Here is a 23,722-nt window from a genome sequence, read left to right as displayed (position 1 = left end):
ACCAGAAGGTTATATGATAAACTGAGAACAGAAGAGACCTCATAGGAAAACAGAAGCAACACACAGTCAAGTCAGTGTTTTGTTTTGTTGTTTTCCCAAAGGAACCCTGAGCACTTGACCCTGATGGCCAAGAGCACTGGCAGCTCTATTGACAACCTATGTAGGGACGATAAGACCCGTCTCCAAGTCACCCAGCAAATTAACAGTGGGGACAGCCAGGAATAGCATACTGGGCTCTGCCCCTAGACCAACCACCCTCACCCTGGTTGCCACGTGATTCCATGATGGAGAACCAAAGAACAACCATGGCTTTCATGTGGCTTTTTCAACCTGGCAGTTACTGAGGAGCACAACACAGAAGGAAACGGTCTGACTACCACCTCTGGCAACTCTGGGACTTCAAGAAATGCCCAGATTTAGGAACATGACTATCATTCCTCTTCAGTTTCCAGTTAAGCAGGTTTTCAACTTCCTATCCCTTTTCTACTTTCCAGGACCAGATATCCCAAGTACAGTGATAATCAACAGTATGATGCTATAGCCAAAAGAAAAACAAATGTAATCCTAGGTTGGAATAATAGTCCAGAGAAAGAGTAATAGCCCCATTGACTCTGCCTTAGTCAGACCACATCTAGGATATTGTGTCCAGTTATACCTGTCACATTTTAGGAAGGATATTGATAAACTAGAGAACATTCAGGAAAAGGTGACCAGGAAGGCAAAGGGTCTCCAGGTCATGGGAATGAGTGGAAAGGACTGAGAGTGTTTTGTTTAGAATAGAGAAGATTCTGGGGCAGGATAGCTGTCTTCAAGCATCTAAAGGGTTGTTATATAGAAAAGAGATCAGCTGGGGAGCGGGGCATGCCTGCTATCTCTGCTATAGGGCAGGCTGAAAGTCATGGATCTCTTGAACTCTTGAGCTCTGAGCTACAGCAGGGCTAAAGTTAAAGGGTGTTGGCACCAGGTCAGAACTAGTATGGTGAGCCCCTGGGAATGGGGGCCACTAGGCTGCCTACCGAAAAGTAAACTGGCCAATGTGAAGAACAGAGCAGGTCAAAATTTCAGTGCCAAATTGGCAGTGGGGTAGGGAGTGGCCACTGTGATCTCAGTCTAAGTAAGATAGGGAGACCCAGACTCGCCACCAAAAAAAAAAAATGGAGGAAAGGAAAAGGGATCAGACTTTTTCTGCCTTACTCCGGAGGATACAACTGGTAACTGAGTAGAAGTTATGTGGAGTAACTCTAATGTAAGAGAATACTTGCTAAGAATAAGATCTACCCCAAGGTGGAATGGGCTGCCGCAGGAGGTAATGGACCTCCAGTCTTTCACTAAAAGTCTTTAAGCATGGGTTGGATGGCTGCTTGTCAAGTATGTAGCAGGAAGGATTCTTATTGAGATACAGGGTGGACCAGATAACCCCTGAGGACCCTTCCAATGGGGAGATTCTGTAAAGGAAATCACGGACATATTCTAAAAAAAAATGCTAAATGAAGAAAAAGAATGACTGCTATGGTCCTTAGGAGCTCTTCACTTAGCTCAATGTTGTAGAAAGAAAATTCTGACTGAGGTGACTGCTGAAAGTGTTTTGTGCAGAGAAGTCCCTTCTCAGTAGAGATTTCACAGAAGGGACCACACCCAACTTTGTTCCTTGCAGAACAATGCCCCTTACAAAGTGGAACACAAAACAAACAAGGAAGGCTAGGACAGCTGCTGCAGAACTCAAGCTTCCAACATTATCACAGTTCTAGCCTCCTCCGTTTAGAGCTCTAACTTCTTAAGAAATGCAACCCAACTGGCAAAAAACAGTCTACACACACACACACAGACACATACACACACGCAGAGCAAATAATCCAAAAGCAGTGATCCTTGGTTGTCTTTCCTCTTGCTTCCTTCCCCTGTAGGACCATCTCATTCTCCCAAGTCCTTCCTGTGCTTCTCTTCCCTTCAGTGAAAGGAATCCTTCCCTCTCCCTCCCCTTACTCTGGAATAACGAGTTAACCAATCCCGGAAGACTCCCTTGAGGTATCGAAATCCCATAGATTAATGATAACATTCTTATTTCAGCCTGATGTCCCCACTTCTACCATGCTGCTCACAACAAATGCTTAATTCAATTCACCACAACATACATTGCATAAAACTAAACGTTTGCCTCCATTCCCTCTGCCTCCTCTTCAGGGCGCATCATTGATTGAACACCTGCAGCCCCATGGTCTCTCTTTAGTGTCTAGCACGGAGCTGTGCTCTCAAAATATTTACCGACCTCCTCTGCTTCCACATCAATAGATTACCCCTCTCCTTACCCAATGTTCTACTCAAAACCTCCTCAGGAAACAGGCATGGCATGACATTGGGAATGCCCATTTCACAGACATGCAGGCCCATGGATGAGAAGGGACCACACAGTTAACCCTGCTATATTTGGCTAGTGGTAAAATCGGGGGGCAAAACAGAACAGATGTGTATATGTATGTGTTTGTACGTGTGCATGTCAATGGTTAGCTCCTCTTTGTGCGAAACGGGTGAAGCAAGAGAAAGTGGGGGAGACCATCTAACCTGTGTGGGCTTGGACTCTGAGATTAAAGCATCTTCCGTCTCCTCCATTTTGGTGCCCGATGAGGACAGCTTCACCACAGACTCAGAGAGGAAGCCATCATCCAGCAAGCTGACTGAAGACTGGCCAGACCGGGCCTTTTCCTTCTCAGCACTCAGGGTGGAGAAAGTAAATTTCTCTTGCCAAGGGCCACTGGGTCTTTCCCCTTTGGCCACCTCTCTGTCCTTTGGGACTGATTCTTGCCGGTAATGGCCTGCGGGGACCTTTTCCCCTTTCTCCATGGACTTGATCTGGCTAGGGGTCAGAGACTGGAAATCCGACTCTTGTCCTTCCACTCGGGAGCGCTCTGCATTTATCTTCCAGAAAGACGATTCCTCCTCCTTCCAGATGGACCCTAGGCCATCCATGCTTGATGTTTTGTTTCCCTGAGAGGATTTGGTGGCCTGGGCACCCTGAGGGACTTTGGACAGTTGCCTCGGTTCATTCTGGGTTGTGCCACTTGGCTCTTGGATGGACAAAGAGGCAATGCTGAAATCCATCTGACTCTAAGAAAAGAAACATGGAAAAGGAGAAAAACAAAAACAAAATACAATGAAACCTTGTCAGTAAGAACAACAGATTTATTAATCCACCATTCATGCCACGCCCTCCCTCAATTTTTCCTTCACTGTCCTGGTCAATGTCTTCTCTATACCTTGTTCCTCTCAGCAACATGATGAAGGTCTCCTACGGCAAAATGTTGTCTACTTTGTCAGATAAAGTCACTGTATTGGGTGTTATAGCTCAACTATTTTTCTGTGTTATAAGGGAAGATTCAATTCCAGGGTAAGGGGGGGAATTTCCAGAGATGACTATGAAGATAGCCCATTAATAAAATTCATTTTAATAATCAGCATATTTACCCTCTGCATGGTCTTGCTCTACCACCTCCCCTGGTAGCTATTCCGAAGTCTGCCATAATGGATATGAGATGTATATTACAAGATAACATTACTTTAAAAAAAAAAAAAAGCAAACATAACCAGTAATGAGCCCAGAAAACAGATAGTGAAATATATCTTGCTCTTCTCAGGAAAAAGGAGAGGGTCTAATAGGACAAACTGTTGTCTATATCACCAGACAAGGTCACTGCATTGGGTGTTTTAAATGTTTTTCTTTGTTACTAGGGAAGATTCAATTACAGGCTGAGGGAGGGGGTGGGGATTTCCAGAAATGACTATGATTTAAAAAAACAAAAAGCACCAATAAAACTTTAAAAGTCTATAATGATAAAAAGGGGTTACTGAGAAGCAACGGTCAACTTAGCAATGCTACCTAACCTCCAGGTATCTGTTTAGATAGCATCTCTGTCAAGACTGAAGACTGATGACACATGGCATTTATTTGGTTCAAAATTCTTGCTCTTCTGCAAACATGATATTCCCATCATCATCTCCTTCAATGGAAAAATCCCTGTGTGAACTCAGTTGCCTGGCTAAGTAGCAAATGTTCGTTTTAAATATCTGAAATAGCCAGGCTATTTCCTTGAATCCTTTTGGCCCCCTCATAGCACACGGAGCCTGTGACAGGAACAAGTATCTACCAGGGTCTGTCCCCACTTCCCTCCAATCTAAATTAGGCCAGATTTTCCCAAAAATGTGAAAAGTCTGGGACCTGATGTGGTACTGGTGGTGGTGGGAAGAAGGGAGATGAAAATTGTGTGTCCCTTGAAGCAGCTCCCTAGTACCCTCTGGCTGCACTGATGTCTTGGTCACCTAAGACCACACAAAGGCCCACCCACACAGGAGCAGAGCCTTCAGACTCAGTAGATGTCTCAAGACAGCGAAAGACCACTCCCTGCCTTGCTGAACAGATGAGTGACTCCATGCTCTGCAGACCACATGTGTTTCCATAAAAGAGACAAGGGGGATTAGGTACCTGAGCTTAGAGCAAAGTGCTATTGCACCCTTTTTTATGTTATGCTAAGTAAGTCTCCTTTTGGTAACTGTTCAATGACCTACAAATGCTTCATTTCACCCGACATCAAACCTGAATCAACAGGGTACTGGACTGAGTCAGGCCTGCCCCTAACAGAGCCCCAGGTCTACCTAGAGGCACTGGTGAGTTCTGTAGCCTGTTTCTTACAGCAGGGGAGAGATTTATTGTGAAGACATCCCCCCTCCCCTAACCCCCACCCCCACAAGGGTGTGGCTAGCATAAAAACCCAGGACTCCCAACATCTAGTTCCCTGACCTCACCAAACAGTTCTTTTATTTAGACTCATCAGAGTCCAATGGCAAGACAAGAGTCGAGACAACTGGCGATGACCCAGGATGCAATATGTCTCTGAGCAGTGCAATCTACAAAATGATAATAATAATGATGATGATGATAATAGTAGTAGCAGCATTTATATAACACTTTAAGGTTTCCAAAGTACTTTCATTTATCCTTTACATCAAACCTAAAATTTATTGTGCTAGTATTACACCTCCTCCCACCACCATTTTATTGATGAGGAAACAAAGTGAGACAGATTTAAGTGACTTACCCAGAGCCATACAACTCATATCTGAGGCATGATTTGAACTCAGGTCTTCCTCCAAGTTCAACACTCTATCCACTGTAACACCTGGTTGCCCATTTACCCTAGCAACTACCTACAGGGAATGGGTTGTGTCTTAGTTCCTTGATGGCCACAACAACACACCACCATGTATAATGGGAGCTTTCAGAGATGGGTATATTACAAGTCTTGTGGAAGATGCTGCTGCCAACCTTTTAAGATAACCCTGCTAAATTTTTTTCTGATCAGTACGTCACCGATTGTTAAACTCAAGTCTTTTTTGGAGTGTCAATTCATTGGGATGCCTTTTTTTTTCCTCCCAAGTTTATGCCAAATAAGCTATTTCTGATATCAGCTTTTTTTTTTAAATCATCATTTAAACAGATCAGGAAACATTTCCATTCTCTCTCTCTACCCTCCTGCTCATCAGCCACCATTCTCGCCTCTAATTGCTCCACGTCATTTGAGCTGGAAGGAGTGATTCAGGATCAGTGCGTGCCCCTTCACTCCTTCTATTTCCCAGCCCTACTCAGAGCAGAAAGCAGACTGCAGATGCAGAGAAGAGAATGACAAGAAGGTCTGCCCCGCCACCGATGTGTTAAGAAAGGCAAACAATGGGGTTCTACTTGTTCCAGCTGGTTCCAAAACGAGTCACAAAGTGGAAGCTCTTTTCTCTTTCCCTTTGTCTCCATCTCCGCTCTGTCAGTTCTCAAGAAGGTGGCAAGGCAGTCCTACTGGGGCCAGAAGGGGTCTCATGCTTTGTAAAAGTTCAGAGCTGTCAATCTCTCCATCTTAGGGGTTTTCCATACATGCCTGCTTGGAGATCCCCACCTGGGGCTCAGGAGGTAAACTGAAGAGATCTGGGTAATACACAGCCAGACAATTCCAAAGCAAAGTCATCCCCATTCCTATAATAAGTAAAGTCTCAGAAGACACAAAAATAGCTTTATCTTCCACCATTCAGAGCTTCAAATCACAAGCTATACAGGTCCAAAGTGATAAGATCATCATAGATGTCACAGACATAGGATTATCACAGATCTTGGGTTGGAAGGGGGCCTCAGAGAACATCCAGTCCAAGTTCCTCATTTTAGAGTAAAGGAAACTGAGGCTCTGGGAGGTTATTGTTTGCCCAAGGTCACACAGTTTTTAAGCATTACAACCGGGATTTGCACCCAAGCCACCAGACTCCAGGGTAGCTAAGTGGCACAGTGGATAGGGTGTAAGGCCTGGAGTCAGAAAGATTCATCTGCCTGAGTTCAAATCTGGCCTCATTCATTTACTAGCTATGTGACCCTGGGCAAGTCACTTAATCCTGTTTGCCTCAGTTTCCTCATCTGTAAAAATGAGATGGAGAAGGAAATGGCTAACCACTCCAGTATCTTTGCCAAGGAAACCCCAAATGGGATCACCAAGAGTCAGACATGACTGAATTACAACAGACAGGCCTCAGACGCCATAGCCAATGTCCTTTCCACCATATCATGCTGCAAACAAGTCACCTCACATTGCATGTGATGAAGCTTTAAATAGCATAGTGCTTTGCACATAGTAGGTACTCTATATTTATTTGATGTAATTTTTAAACAGGCTCTATTTGCTAAGTGAACTATCCTGTATGCCATGCATATTTAGAGCTACCACAATACTATTCAGGGACACTGTCAACACAGAAATGATGGTTTCTTTAAATAAGCATACTGGCTAAAAATAGCTCGGAAGTAGGGACCCAAGATTTTTGGGAATGGGTTTGACTTTGATCTGGAAATTGTAATGCAGAGGAGGAACCCAAAACTGGATACTATATCAAGTTGGGGGGTGCTGCCTTTTTTGGACCAGCAGCTTACCCCAAATAGGAATCTTTCTTTAGATGCTTTTGCCAGGCAGGCAAGCATTCCAGAAAAGAACCTCTGACCTCAAAGTAAGTATTCCAGCTGATGGGGAAGGAAGGAAAGAGAGGGGAGGTAGGGAGAAAAGAGTGTCCCACTAGTACCAAATTAGGTCATCACCATGATACAGAAGCATTTAAGCAGTAGCTAATAATCTTACACTAAACTGTTTTGGTTCTTTTTCAAACACAACTATACGGACACAGACTTGGAGAATCCTAGCGAGCTAGAAGGCGACTTTCAATTCAACTGCTTCCCCTCATCCTCCGCATTTTTCAGATACAGAAGCTGAGACTCAGAGGAAGTTAAGGAGTCCAAAGTCACAATTCTTGTCTTACTTTCTTGGAGAGCTGGGGTGGTGGGAGTCTCAGCACCAAGATCCCCAAAGGAAGAGGTCTGTTAGAGAGAAGTGGATGGATACAGAGAAGTAACTGCACCACAGAGGATGAAAAAAGGGGAAGGAAAGTAAATGGTTCTCTAAGGATATAGTTTTAAGAACATTAACTCTGCACGCCCCCCCTAGAAGCAGAACTACATATGTAGGATGGAAGAGGAGAAAAAGAGTAAAGATAGACAGAAAGAGGAAATAGCTATCCTCAATTCAGCCTAAACATCCCCAGCCTCTGCCACAAAACTGCCCCTTGGCATGGTCTAAACCCTGGGGTCCTTTTCTATAATGTGAGTCATTCTAACCTCCTTGCAAAAACAAATATGAAGCAAGGACCACACCCTCATTTCACCAGTGGCTAGAAACTGACATGAAACAATGGAGGACATTTAATACGACTTCCCTGGTTTTTGTTCTCCTACTCATCACCGTCACTGTTCCAGGGCCAAGGGTGCTCTAAAGACTTCTACATTTTAGTCTCTCGGTTCTGCAAGTAGCATACCTCATTACCACTGACTCACCTCAAAAGAGCAAAACACCTCTAACACATGTGGTTAAGGAGCTCTGAGATCCATCCATTCCATTCTTGAGCTAGGAAGGATCACAAAATGATGGGAACCATCTAGCTGAGCAAATGGAACTGGTAGCATAAGGTACCCAAAAGACAGAAGGCACCCCCACTGCTATCCTGACACTAGTCTATGACTACTCAAAACAGATGACTGTAATTTCTAATCTGAGTCTCCCCGCAAAGGACTGCAGATCTCTCAGTGCCTATCCCTTTCCAGTGCCCAAGAAAAGAACTCCTGGAAATTAACAGTAAATTATAATAATAGCTGACATTTATAGAGCACTTTCAATGTTTGCAAAGCAATTTTATATATCATCTCTTTGGAGCCCTAAATAGCCCAGGGAAGTAGGTACTTGGCTGGCCCATGGTCACAAAGCCAATAAGTGTTGAGAATGGACATTGGAATCCAAAGTCTCTCCTGACTCCAAGTTCAGTGCTCTTCCCACAGCATGATGCTGCCACTCAGAGGGTGATAAACACCCCTTTCCATAATACTTTGATGGGAACTATGGGATGAGCTGCATCCAGTGTATATATGGAGAGCAGAAGAATTCCCTCAAACAACACTACAAAGAACCAGAGAACACACTGTGGGCATCTTCTAGGCTACTCAGGATCAGGGATACCTATGGCTAGGCAAGGATGTGAAGGTGAAGGTATATAGAAATGCAATGTCAGATTTTCTTTTCCCTCTACCCCCATGATATGCAGATATTAAGCCAATCTATGCGGGGGTGGGAAAGAATTGGGCTCAGTTTACTTGGAAGGTCAGTCAATAAGCATTCATTAAATAAATGTTACATACCAAGCACTGTGCTAAGCATTGGAAATACAAAGAAAGGCAAAAGACAGTGCCTGCCCTCAAGGAGCTCACAGTCTAAGGAGGGAGAAGACATGCAAACTATTATGTATAAACAAAGTATACATAAATCTGGAGTACTTTCAGAGGGAAGGCATTAGCATTAAGAGGAATCATTAAGGGAAAAGCTTCTCGCAGAAGGTGAGATTTTAGGTGGGACTTGATGGAAGCCAAGAGGTGAAGACTTGAGATTATTCCAGGTACAGAGGCCAGTGAAAATTGTCAGAGTCTGGAGATGGAATTTCTTGGTCGAGGAAGAGGAAGAGGAAGGAGGCCAATGACACTGGATCACAGTGTACTTGGCAGGGGGAGGGGAAGAGGACATAAGTAAGGTGTAAGAAGACTGGAAGTGGAAGATGGCACTGGGATGTGAGGGGCTTTGAATGCCAAGGTATTTTATAAGTTCACTATAGAGGGCTTTGAATGCCACAGGAATCTGAACCGTATTCAAAAGGCAATAGGAGGTCACTGAGCATTTCTGAGTAGAGAAATGAAAAGAGCAGATAATGCATTTAAGAAATATTCATAATGCATAGTCACTAGAGGCAAGAAAGGATACTGTTATGGGGTTAATCACCAGATGCCTCTGCAGCTGGTGGCATAGAGCACTAGACCTGAAGTCAATTCAATTAAAATTTATTAAACACCTACTATGTGCCAGACACTTTGCTAAGTGCTAGGCATATATAAAGAGACAAAAGATGATTCCTGCCCTCAAGAAGCTTACTAATCTAATGGAGGAGACACTATGCAAACAAATATATACAAAGCAAGTAATATAAAGGCTAAACAGGAAATAATTAAAAGAATCAGGAAGACCTGAGTTTAAATCCAGCCTCAGACACTTCAACTAGCTTTGTGACCCTGGGTAAGTCACTTAACTTCTGCCTTGGTTTCCTAGACTGTAAATGGGGATCATAATAGTACCTACCTCCCAAAATTGTGAGGATCAAATGAAATAAAATTTGTAAAGCATTTGGCACAGTTCCTGGCACATAGTAGGCACTTAATGCTTGTTTTCTTCCTTCTTTCCTTAATCACTTCTCCACACAGCACTAGGGCAGGATAATATCAGGATAATAAGATTTAGAGTCAGAAGGGACCTCAGAGGTCATCTAACCCAACCCATTCATTTTAAAGATGAGGAAAGTGAGGCAAAGAGACATTAAATGACACACCCACGTTCAACCAGCTAGTTAGTGTCTGAGGCAGGATTTGAATTTTGGTCTTCCTGACTCTTAGTCCAATGTACTGTGCACTATACCAGACTGTCTCTGTTATCTGACAATCATTTTCCAGGTCACAGAACACTTCTATCCAGTGGGTACTTATCTGAGGTAAATGAAGGATGATGAAGAAACAGGGTATGTGAAAACACCTACACTGATTATTAGTTCACTAACTGGGGCATATTAAGCCCAGAACTTGATATCCATCAGAACTAATAAGGGTCCATATTAAAGAATCGCCCATGATACAGGCTGACAGACTGCCACCAAGCTCCCAGGCTGGACTGTCAGGGACAGGATGTGCATGTTGAGAATTCAAGGCTCCCATGCCAACACTTGGGATATAATCTCACCATGTGGGGAACCAGGTCTCAGCTGGCAATGTCTATTTTAAAAACAGAAAGACCACAATGAACCCAGGACCTATTTTTACGCCCTATTCACTGGAGAAGAATGTGTAGTATTTCAGTAAAACAGATGAGTGCAAGCAGCCAAAACTAATTGTTTCACTTGGCAGCCTCCAGCAAATCTAAATTGTTGAGAAAGAGGCTGCAGAAACACTGTCAGAACACAAGATACTTCATCGGAGCAAAGCCTAATAAATTAACAAACCAAACAATTAAAGTTCCACTTAGCCCAAAGGAGAGGGAAAGAGGTAAATGAAGGATGGCTCAGAAAATACTAAGAACTTTTGATTTTGGTGAAAAAGCAACACAAAAGAAATGTTACAATTTGGTCACTGAGGAGGAGGTTCTAAATTTTTATAATGTTTGTCCTGTCACTGGCACATGGGGCAATTCTGGCTGGAATAATGAACTCTGTTCATGGCGTTCTAGAGTACGGGGACGAAAATGAAGAAATCATCAAAATCACAAAATTCTAGACATACATCAATGAGCTCATTTAAAACAATATCTCATGTGTTTCTTAAGGATCAAAGGATCATAAATTTAGAGCTTGAAGGCCCTTTAGAAATCATCTAGCCTAACCTCTTGATTTTACAGATGAGGAAAGGTGAAGCCAAAAGCAGCTCACCCAAGTTTTAAAGACCAGGAAGTAACAAGAAGCATGTGGATTAGTCACAAAAAATAAGCATGTGCCTAAGGTCTAAATAAGATTTGAAAAATCCTTTAGACAAGATTTCTTTAAACATCTAGATCATGCTAAAGGAGCACCTATTCTGTCCCTCCATGGGCAAGTTGTATTGTTTCCTTTTAGTTAATTGGCCTTATTTGATTGTTTTTAATGTATAAAAGTCTGTCTCCCCCTGGATTCGGGATCCAGGCCTAAGCTGAGGAGGTCTAGTACCAATTTATTGGGCAATTGTGATACATTGCTTAATAAATCAATATAATATGCTCAGAATATTGAGCCTTTGTTTTCTCAGTCATTTCATCTTTCCCCTCCACACTATCCATCCTTAAATCCTCTAGTGAGATACAAAAACCTTCAGACTAAACACCTCTAGTTGCCATGCTGGTACAGTATGTCACAGATACAGATGAGGCAAGAGGGCTCCTTATGTAGGGCACAATCCCTTAGGAGTTTTTAAAAATCAGAGGACTCAATGTGCCCTTGGCTGCTGAACAGACAGCTGAATAATATGGGAGGGAAGTAAAGAAGAAATAACCAGACTCTTTAAGGGATGAAGCCAGAATAAAGGCACCAGGGACCTAACTAGCACTGTGACCCTATGGCTGGTCTCCTTACAACTTCTCCACTGAGACCTTCCAGGCTGAGCCCGTCTGGGAAATGAATGGAATCCTCTCTATTATTTCCATCTCCCACGTCCGTAGCACACTCCCATGTCTGTAGAGTTCTTTCCCCTTTAGGCAGCAACAGCATCAGGGAGGAATCCAGCACTGTCTCCAGTGGCAGCCGCCTTAACAGTCAGTGAGTGAGGGAAAACCAGAAGAAAACTTCTGCTGACAGCCTCTGCAGCAGGGGAGAAAGTTGTACTGTAGCCTTCGAAACCTACTCTACCTTCATAACTTGTGAAAAGGTCAGCACACACCAGAGGGGTCTCAGTCTAGCAAGGTCAGAAAACTAGGCACCCCAGGGGGAAAAAGGTTTGGTCGGAGACATTAGGCAAACTCAGGAAGGAATGGGCTTAGTGGTTGAAGAGCCTGAGGTGATTTGCCTTGAGGCTGACCCTGTCAAGCTGATCTAGCTGCAGAGGTCCTGGAAGGGGTCTTGAATTGAAACAGAGACTCTAATTCTGCACTGAAGGTCTGTTAAGAGAATCTTTATGAGCTGCTGGTAGCTTAGGGTGAATGGTCACAAGTGGCCCATACAAAAATAAATAAAACAGCCTGCCAGGCAACAATCTGGTCTAGCAAAAACCTAAGCAAAGGAATGAGAGCTTGGAAATTCTGGATGCCATTGCCAGCTCTAATACTGACTGCTGTGACATTAGGCAAGACTGTAAACCAGGACTCAGCTGTTAAACAAAAACACCACTGACTAGCTTCATTGGGGTGTTTTGAGGCCATTTATGGGACGAAGCTAAAACTTCTATTAAAACTCAAAGTCCAGCAGAAGTCAGACCACAGTTCACACTCCCAGGGTGGCTTTTATGTAAGAGTTTCTAACTTCTTTAGCACACTGGGATTTTCCCAGTGGCTCATGGTGAAATGGGAAATCCGAGAGCTCAAAAAACAGGAATCAGGGAAGGGAAGAAAAGGAATAAGCATTTATATAGCACCTACTATGTGCTAGGCACTATGATAAGCAGTGTTATTATCTCATTTTATCCTCACAACAACCCTGTGAAGTAGGTGCTATTATTATTAGCATTCCTATTTTACAGTTGGGGAAACTGAGGCAAACAGGTTTGTATAGAATGAATTCGTGTAACATGAATTTAACAGGCTCTGTAGCAGGGAAAAAAGTTGTATTGTGGCCTTCAAAACCTACTCTGCCTTCATAACTCGTGAAAAGGTCAGCACACACCAGAGGGGTCTCAGTCTAGTAAGGTCAGAAAAGTAGGCACCCCGGGAGGAAAAAGGGTTTGGTCTGAGACATTAGCCTATTTTGTTAGCCTATTTATTTTATGAAATTCAACAATATTTCTGCATATCAGGTAAGGTATGCCAAAGCGAATGGAGCATGTGACATGACAGTTCAATAAATATGTGAGATCATATTTACTAAGATACATCTAAAGCATTCAAGCTTGAACACCAATTCTAGTCTTTTCTCTGACAATAACTATGTGGCCTTAGGTGAGCCAATTTCTTCATTGGAACTAGATGGTCTATTTGGCTCCAAAAGGCAGAACTAGAACAAAAAGCAGAAGTTTCAAAGAGGCAAATTTAGGCTTGCTATCAGGGTCAATGTCCTAACAATTAGAAATATGCAGATGTGGAATCAGCTGCCTCAAGAGGTGGGGGGGTTACCCCACATCAGAAGTCTTTAAGTAGATGCTAAGCAATCATGTATCGGGCATGTTGTGGAAGTCAATATTTGGGGTGGGGGGTTTGGGTTGGACTAGAATGCTAAGGTCCCTTCCAATTCTGAAGTTCTGTAATCTCTGAGGTCCTTCTGGTTCTAATGTCAAATGGTCTTCTAAAAGCCTCTATGAACTCTCTCATCCCTTAAAAAAAAAAAAAAAAAAGTCTAGTTTCCCATGGCTTGAAGCCACACTGGAATTAGTGGTCTCGGACACATAAAAGTGGCAAATGGGATGATGCAAATAGAGCGACTGCTTGTATATATAAGTGTCCTAGGACCAGGACCATGGGCTCATAAATCTGGAGCTGAAGGTGTCTGAGGCCATCTATTCTAACACCTTCATTTTACAGCTGAGGAAACTGAGTCCCAGGGAGATAAAGGGATTTGTCAAATAAACAACTGGAAAAGGGAATCTAAGGTTCTGTTTGAACAGTACCAGTCTTAGAAATGTGGGTCAGGGTTCCTCCATCATTATTGATACAACTATCCTACTGTTTGCAGTAAGTGATGACAACTTTTAAAAACTGGCATCATTCAGTTTTCAAGTTTGGAGACATTGGCAACCTTCAGGTTGAAGCCCTGGTTGAAGCTACTGATGCTTAATCAATGCAGGCGAAAATGGGAAGAGGAATTCTTGGGATTTATTGAATTTCCATAGCTTGAGTAGTGATTGGAATGGAAGGGATGGGCTAGATTCCTCCCTACCAATCCTTCCCATTTCTGTTACAAAAAGGTCCCATACCAAGCTGAATATAGGACTATTTTGTACCTCTGAAATGGGAAGTTTTGACCTAAAAATGTCAGGTTATGATGCTGTCCCCCCACTACTATTCAAACAAGCTTCGCTGCACAGTTGAGACCTGTTCAATTTTATAAACATGCATGAAACACAGAGTATGCAGAGAACATGAGTTGGGGGCAGTGTTGTACAAGGGGAACAACCACCAGTCTTAGGAATTAGAAGACCTGAGTTCAAGACCTTGAGACAAATGATTATTTCTCTCTTGTATTAACAAGTAATTATTGAATCAGGATCAAGGTTTTTCCTCTTTTCTACGTCCTCATTCAGAAATCAATGAGCATGGGAAATCTATCTCAAACCCTTACCCAGCCAGGATGGCTAAGATCTAATCAAAGACAGTAGAAGATATTCTAAGTTTAGGCAAAAGGGTGGTTTCCCGCTCACTGCGTTTACTCAGACAGGTCTGGGGAAAAGTGGATTCTGCCTTTTGCCAGACAGGTGATATGGAAACTGATGTCTCCTGGAGCAAGATTTGGGTGCTCAGTGTAACTTACCTCAAGACTCTCATTGTGATACAGCCCATCTCTCATTGTATTATTCATTCTCATTAAATGTTAACCAACCAAAATTGATTGCCACCCTCAGGAACACCCACTTTTGAAGGGCATATAAACTGTGAGCCCACTGCCATGAGAGGTTTTTGGCATTCAAGAATGCCACTGACCTCTTTTATTAACAAAATGCTAGCATTATTAATAAATTGATTAATTACCCAGAAACTGTGTCTCTCAAACTTTGGGTTTTTTTTTTTGGAATTCATGTCTTTTATTAGTTAATTCAATTCAACAAACATTTATTAGCCCCTTGATGCTTTATCTAGATTGGGTATCTAAGGACCTAAAATCAAAGACCCTCCCCTCAAGGATCTCATATTATACCAAGAGAATCTCAAACTTTTTAAACATCACAACCTAGACATACATACTACCTGTATGACTCTGGAAAAGTCACTCAGTTTTCTCATCTGTAAAAATGAGGATGATATTTGCTCTACTTGTATCACAGAATGATTGTGAGTAAACCTGTGGGCAAACCTCATAAACCTTAAAGGACTATATAAATATGAGTTATTATTATTACAAAATGTTTACAAAAGATATGGATGGGTTCCTACCATCATGGACTCCCAATCTAATAGGAAGACTTGATGTATACACAAAATGTAATGCATTACAATTATAGTTAAATGCTAATTAAAAGTGCAATTACCATGGGGGGGGTCCATGAGAGAAAGGGTTAACTAACTGGGAGATTAAGGATAACTTCCTGAAGGTGACAGTTTTTTAGATGGGATTTAAAGGATAAGTAAGAGTGTTTTTAACAGATGGTAGGGGCAGGAGGTAGATTAGAGAAGGGAGGAGTATTCGAGGCACAGAGAATGTGTAAGCAAAAGCAGAGTAAGAAAAGTATAGGGCAGGTCAGTCAGTCAGTCAGTCAACAAGCATTTATTAAGCTTGTGTCAGACACTATGCCAAACATTGGAGATAAAAAGAAGGCCCTGGCATCAAGGAGTATACATTCTATCAGAGGAGACAACATGTAAATAACTAAGTAAATAAAAGATATATACCGAGTAGATGGAAGATAACATGGAAGGAAAAAGCCCTACCACCTAAGAATACTACAGAAGATGGGACTTGAGCAGAATTTAGGGGAGAGTGTAGCTGCAATGTGGCATTCATGGAAGGAATGTAGTATGATAGAAACCTGGAAAGGAAGGCTGGGTGCCAGATTTTGAGGGCCTTGAATACCAATATAAAACATCTGAATTTCACCCAGTAAGCAATAGAATTTTCAGCAGGTTTTGATCAGAGGAGTGACCGGTTTTATTTTTACAACAGGAATAGAAGTCTGGAAACAATACAAAGGATGATTAGGAAAGACTGATTGAAGGGAAGGGAAACAGAATTCTGCCAAGGTAGATATAAAGGCTACATCTCCATGACAATAAAATCAACCAGACACTACCCAGCAATAGAACTTTGGTCACTTCTCTCCATTTATGTTGGCTTCAGAACCCAGACAGGCTACTATCCATGAACCTTAGCTGGCTGGCATTAGCACAAAGTGAAATCCATTCTGGAATACATTAACTCTACTTGCTTTCAAGGCCAAAAGCTCGAAATCTTCTTTATCCAGCTATTTTCCCGTGCCCAACCACACAAATCCAGGCCTGAATCAGCAGCATCCTTAGTGAGCCACAATTCTTCTACTGGAATGTCATCTGCACCAAGTTAATAATAGAAGTAATGTACTATCCCACTAATGGCTGATTAGAGGACATTTAACAAGGTAAATTCTTGGGAGGTCAGCTATTCTCACAAGACATGTGAAGAAAGTACTTAGGTTTTAGGACATTTTTGCTGTTTTCCTGTGGAAAGACATGTAAGAAAAAAAACAAAACCTTTTCATTCTGCCTCCTTATGTTTCCAGGATATATGATCACAGATACAGAACCACATGGGACCTCAGAGACCATCTGGGTCAACCCCTTCATTTTATAATTGAGGAAAATAAGTGCCATGGAAGTTAAGTGACTTGCCCAGAATCACTCAGCTAATAAGCATTGGAGATGGTATTTGAGCCCTGGTCCTTTAACTGGTGAGGCAGTGCTCTTTCTGCTGTACCACACTGCCTCCACAAATCATCTGACAATGCTTTGGAGAGCTACTGGATGGGAGGATAGAGAAGGCAGTGACAAGTTTATTCCCAAAGATGTGTAGAGACCAATGTGTAGGGACAATTATTTCCTAATTCTACACAAAGCACATGGGAAAGAAGAATCCCTTAGTTCTTTAGAGGAGTACTTGGACCTTGGCAAAAAAGTAATACAATTAATTAATCTATACCAAGTATTCCTTCTGCAGGTGTCAAGTGGATACAGGATCCTTCTTCTCACTGAGGAGCAGAGATCACCAAAGGCTGTGCCTGAGAGATCCTCCACATGGTATCCCTTGCCTCCTCAAAACAGAAGCACTGATCTCTACCATCCCACTCCCCCACCCCAACTCACTCTCTAACACTCTCTGTCTCTCTGTCTCCTTTGTCTCTGTCTCCGTCTCTCTCACTGGGGGCTCTAAGTTGCAGCAAAGTTCACAAGTACAATACTCCCTGCACATGTCTGACAGAATCCCATTGGCAGGTGAAAGTAGATGTGTACAATTTTTTTTTTAGATCAATAAAGTCCTAAGTCACCTATTAAAGGCAAAAGAAAGATATGTTTGCCAGGACAAGGTCATATCCCCATAATGAACATATTTACCTGAATTCATTCAATCAACAAATACTCTGTAAATACTTTGATATTACTTATCTCTACACATTACATATCCTCCCTGGAGGAAATTAGCTCCTTGAGGGCAAGAATTTTCAGTTTTGTCTTTGTACAGTTTGGGTGTCTTTACATTCCCTGTGCCTAGTACAGTGTCTGGTGTATGGTAGGTGTTTAATACAAGCCTGTAGAATTCAACTGCTGAATCAAATAAACATGGAGTTGTAGAAAGAGCTCTGGATTAAAAGTCAGAGGATCTGGGTTCAAATTCCTCCTCTGTCACTTAATACCCATGTGACCAAAGGCAAGTCACTTGACCAGAGCCTCAATATTGTCATCTGAAAAAAAAAAAACGGAGTTAATAATACCTATGCTTTCTGCTTCACAGAGTTGTCATAAGAATCAGATGAGATAACGTAGTTGAAGTGCAACCCACCCTAGAATGCTATATAAATGTGAGCTATTGCTGTATGCCCTTCAAAACCAGCAGGAAATGCCAATAAGGGTAAATGTTATAGGATAAAATAATTCCTCAATTTTTAATCTCCAGGAACATTTGACACTTTGGGCTTTTCCTTAGTAAGCATTTTCTTAAGGCCTACATTTTTGATTGTGTGTTACATATGCTTTATCCATCTGGAACCCTTATGAGAAAATAGTAATAACTGACATTTATATAGCACTTTGGGGTTTACAAAATACTTGAATTAATGTAATCTCATTCCCACAACATCCCATCCACCTATCCCAATAAAGGTGGGCATTATTATCATCACTATTTTACAAATAAGGAAACTGAGGTTAAGAGAGGTTAAGGTGATTTACCAATGGGTTCAGAGCTCCTAAGTCCAAATCTCTCTACCACACATTTCTAGCACTGGAACTCAAGTTAAGGACCATGGGTGACAAAACCCAAGTGGTGACAATCCTAATTATTAACAATTAAATTGTAATTGAAAACTGCCCAAGAAAGAATGCTTATAAAAACTGAACATGGCCCTCACGCAAATGCCTTTGGGAATGCTTAACTACTCAACATATTTAGATGCGTCCCCAGAAAAACCCAGGGAAAACCAATGATTTGGCAACTACCAAATGGAACACAATACTAAGCTATCCTGTGAGGTCAGAGGTCCAAGATCTTTTATGAGACTCCAAACATTAATTGATCCCATGAATTCTGTGGCCCCATCAGAGTACAAGGAGGAACAAAGCAACAGATGGTAGGTCTCCCAATTTCAAAGGCCTTTCAAGACAGGCTTTCCATCAAAAACAGACAGTCAGCATCTTGTTTTTTAGAGCTCAAATGACCTCAGAGATCACCTAGCCCCACCCTCTCATCTTCTTTTTTGTTTTGTTTTGTTTTTAGGCAATTGGGGTTAAGTGACTTGCCCAGGGTCACACAGCTAGTGAAGTATCAAGTGTTTGGTCTGAGGCTGGATTTGAACTCAGGTCCTCCCGACTTCAGGGCCAGCGCTTTATCCACTGAGCCACCTAGCTGCCCCCCTCTCATCTTATATAAGAAGAGAAAGTAAAGTAATTTGCCTGTGGATCAAGTAAGAAGTCAGAGGCAAAGCTAGGATGAAAATTCACGTCTTGACTCCCAATTCCACGTGGGAATCCATATCATATAGTCTTATATTGAGAAATATGGTTCCAACCCCAGATGTACTTATAAGGGCTTTTTAAAAAGATCATGCCACCTTTTTCCTCAAAACTGAGAAAAATACACTCTCTTCTTGTCCTTGTGCTTTGCTAGCATCTATAAAACCAGCTACTTAGCAGGCTGGGGAGATTCACAAGGTCCCATAACATTGGGTAAAACTTCCAGGCAGCTTGGCATAGTAGAAAGAACACTGGCTCTGGAGATACAAGACCTGAGTTCTAATCTTGCCTCTGCTGCTTAATGTCAACATGACCTTGGGCAATTCACTTAATTTCCCTGGACTTCAGTTTCCTGAAGTTAAAATCTGTAAAACGAGGGGATTAGACTTCATGGTTTCTGAGGTCCTTTCCACCTCTAGATCAATGATCCTGTGATCAAGATTCATGCTTGATTTGGATTGGTGACTTCATTAAAAATAAGGAGGTCAGGGATTTAACAGAGTTATCATTGCTGTTCTCTATGGCTCCCCTCTGGGAAGACAGATCACTATCCTACAAGTCACTGAGAAAAGGAACAAATGTTTTCTAGGGCAACCCAATCTTAAGTAAGAGACGAATATTACCACTCTGTATCTAAAAAGTAGGTAAAGAATCAATTCCATAGGACCAAAGGGCTTTGTCCAAGGTCCTACTTTAGAAAATCACACACATTCAAATTCTGAGCAGATACGATGCTGGATCTCTCTTTCATTATATACTACAAAGCTTCCATCGAGCTCACTCAAAATCCCAATTTGTAGAAGAAGTCTTTCCTGATCCTCCCTAATTCTAATGCGTTCCCTCTGTGATTATTTCCAACTTACCCAGTATGTTCGACAACATAGTTGTTCACAAAGTTGTCTCCCTCATTAGACTGTGAACTCCTTGAGAATAGGGGCTATCTCTTATCTTTCTTTGTATCGCCAGCACTTAGCATAGTGCCTAGCACATGGTAGGTGCTTTAAAAAATGCTTTTTGAGGGATTACAGGAAGGCTTACGTCCTGATACCCCCACCACACCCACAGAATCAGCATTAGGAAATTATTCCCCAAAGGGAAGAAAAACATCATACACTTTCACAAAATGAAAAAACCCACTGATTCTTTTGGATTTCTTCTTTATGGCCTGACACACTTTAGGCACTCAACGTTTGTTGAATTGAATTCTCCTCCCCTAACTACCTTAGCCCAAAGGACCAGCTATTAACTAGTCTTGAAACACATTAAAATTTCCCCCCATGTTGCAACTCTTCTCAAACTTCCTAATTTTGATCATAATAAAATATTAATCCATGGATCCAGAGTCTTGTTCATAGAAGCCCTTCCTTTCACCACATTTTCTCCTCCTGGGAGTCAGAGATGGGGAATGTGAGCTGAGCACTTAGATGAGGAGGAGAAGCACACCCAGCTGTCTCCTGTGACATGTTCCCTTGTACCCAGGACAGATTATTACCCCAGTCAATAGAATGTCATTAGTTTGATCATATTAACTATTGCTCTCATCTCCAATGTGCTTTTTCAAAAGCCTCCAAACCACACCATAATAGTTTTCTAACTCTTAACAGTTCCCTCACCCTTCCTTTTCTTTTTTGCAAACAATGGGCATGTCAACTGTAGGCTGGCTAGCAGTCCTACCACCCTCTAAGGCCATCAAATGTTAGCTTGCTAAGAGAGATGTGTAATTACTCAATCCTTTTAGAAAGTAAAAATAAATCTTAATCCAACTTACCCTTGTTTCCCAGGAGAAAGGGGCAGAGTGTTCATCCTGCCAAGTTATATCCTGAAATAAAAATTCAAGAGTAAGCATGAAATCCAAACTCAGGCTTACAAAACCTAAACCCATGACCCAGTCGTGGACAAACCATGCCTCTGAGACTGTCCTCACTCCATGCCTCTAATATATTGATCTTCAGGGGGACAATATTCTGACCTTAAAATCTTTTCCACCTTAGCTATCAAGAGTCAAGTTTGCTTATTTAGCCTTCAGTTGATTTGGTATCTTTACTGAAGGGCTGTGTGACTACCCCAAAGCCTTGAAAGGAACGGAGTATGGTTTTAATCAAACAGATAAATGTAGTATCCATTTAATAATGCACTTAATAAAAGAGACTAAGAAGGGTAAGAGGAGTTTAGAAATTAATTTATTGGGCTAAACAGAACATCAAAGAGACCATGAAAAAGTTACCATGTGCTTGGACTTTGGTCCAATGTAAAATCCAGGAGGGCAGGGACAAAGTCTTACCTTTACTTTATATCACACCTAGCACCCAGAATAGTGTCCTTTACACAGTAAGCACTTAAATGTTGTTTATGTTTAAGTAGGCACTTACATCCCTTTGAGATCTAGGTTCATGATCCTACAATCACACCTGTTATTTCTTCGGCTCTGCTCTGAACGGTTATCAACGGAAACCCAAATGAGGGCAGGATAAGTGTAGATGAGAAATCCCAGAAATTGGTCTGAATGGGCAATAAGGTTAAGGAGTATTGTCCTCTATAAGATTTCCTAGTCAACAGTGTTTCTGCTAAGCCAACTGCCAAATGTTGTGTCCGTGCACAGCTGAAGTTAAACTAGACAGCCCTATCCAAAACTGTGAGTCAGGGTAAGTTAATTTTAGTACTCAGTATTCTTTTTCAATGGCCTTTCTCAGGCCTTGGTGGTATCCTCTTCTGCCAGTGGTGAACACAGGTCACAGGGTCATCAATTTAGAGCTGGAAGTCCTCTTATCCAAACTTCTCTTTTTACAGGTGACAAAACTGAGATCAAGAAAGTTAAGAAATTTGCCCAAGGACAGAGCTGGACAACTCTGATACCAAATTCAGCACTTAAGCCACTAGACTATGCTGTATAAAATTATGTAATTTAATCCTGGAGAGATGATCTTGTCCAACTATTTCACAGATAGAGAATAAGGGTAAGTGACTTTGACCGAGACCACCCAGTGGCAAAATCAAGATTAGGACCCAAGTCTCCTGACTGTTGACCTTTCGACTCACCATTCTAGTCCTCCGTCTTGTATTTTCAGTTTGTTTTCTTCCCAGGTGAACTATAGTGTATTTGTTCTCATTAACTTTAATCTTATTTGCTTTTTACTACTTCAGCTCAGCAAGGTTACTTCTGAATTATCTTATTCTCTTTCAGTATGTTAACCATCTCTTATCTCTACCCTTTAATTAACCTTTTATGACCACACTCTGTATTGCATTATTCAAGTCACTAATAAAAAAATGGGGCATAAGAATGACACAGATGGAATACCATCCCTGTTGTATTCCCTAGACTAACAGGGATATACTAAGCTAAACAACAACCTCTGGTGCCAATCAGTTTTGTGCACATTTAACTATGACCTTCACTTCTTCTATTAAACATTAAGTGCCTACTATGGGCACAGGGCTGGGCTAGATGCTCTGGGAATTACAACAATTAGTTATCACATGGTCCCTAAACTCATGGAACATGCAGTGTGGGGTTTCTGGATTATATATTCCTAATTTTTAATGAGTATATTAATACTATCTATACTTGAAGAAGTTTTTCTTAAATATAGATTCCTCTATCATTTTCCTTCATCTACCAAATCTAAAAAGTTCAACTTAATAAGATCTTGATAGCTGTGGTCCATTATAGCTGCTGGTCAAAGTTACTTACTTCTCTGCTACTATAGGATTGCTCAAACAGAGGCAAACTCTTAGCACACAGCCACTCTTGACAGGATGCTGAGAGTGTTTCACTTTTTTGGTGACAAGTTAGAGAAATGTCAGTCTCCTCCTATTTGCATATTCTCATTCTCTACCTCTCTCTTTCCCTCTCCCCCCCATCTCTCTCTCTCTCTCTCTCTCTCTCTTTCCCTCTCTCTCTCTCATATCTCCAGGTACTCTATCTTCTTTTTCTCAGCCTACAAACATTCTCAAGTTTCCTCTATTCCCTTTTTTTTCATTTAAAACTTTTATTTTAACACATTTTCCTATTTATTTTTAAAATATATTTATTTTTATTATGAATTTAGCAAAAATCAATAAATATGAACATTCCACATACAAAGAACATAGAAGATTGCATATGACATTGCAAATCTCCATTATGTAAAGCTTTTTTGAAAAACAATATAGAAAGAAAAAAGGAATATGCCAAGAAACCCCAACTGGGGTCACAAAGAGTCAGATATGACTGAAATGACCAAACAACAGCAACAAAACGTTAAACTAAATGTCGTATCCATGAAGCCCATTTTAACCATCATCATTTAAAGGTGCCTCTGGAACTGAGCTTACAGAAGTAGTCCTGGTTAGTGCTTTTGTGTTTTGAACTCTCTTCTGCCCTTTTCTCTTCTCCAGACCACTTAGGTCATTTGCTTGCTCCTGGTGTTACTGTGCCTAATGCCTCAAAGCAACTGCTGAGCAGGACATAGGAAGAAGTAAGTTTCCTCTCTTCTCAAAAGGCATTGCCTTGATTTCTCAAACTATCATCTTAACTCTGTTTTCCCCTTCAGTGCCGTACTTCTTGAGTAGTC

General features: G+C 41.6%; 1 protein-coding gene across 1 annotated transcript in view; it reads right to left on the bottom strand.

Moving 5' to 3' along the window:
- LOC114050030 (uncharacterized protein C1orf198-like) overlaps positions 1-23,722 on the bottom strand; it is a 50,457-nt gene that overhangs the window by 8,675 nt on the left and 18,060 nt on the right. The window contains 2 exon segments of the mRNA XM_027871557.1: positions 2,560-3,102; positions 20,938-20,988. Of these exon segments, the coding sequence (XP_027727358.1) occupies positions 2,560-3,102; positions 20,938-20,988 (594 nt within the window).

This window comes from Vombatus ursinus, unplaced genomic scaffold (genome assembly GCF_900497805.2).
Source record: "Vombatus ursinus unplaced genomic scaffold, bare-nosed wombat genome assembly UNPS02014798.1, whole genome shotgun sequence".
Lineage (NCBI taxonomy): Eukaryota > Metazoa > Chordata > Mammalia > Diprotodontia > Vombatidae > Vombatus > Vombatus ursinus.
The sequence above is the reverse complement of the archived record's forward strand: the minus strand, read 5'-3'. Positions and strand labels throughout refer to the sequence as shown.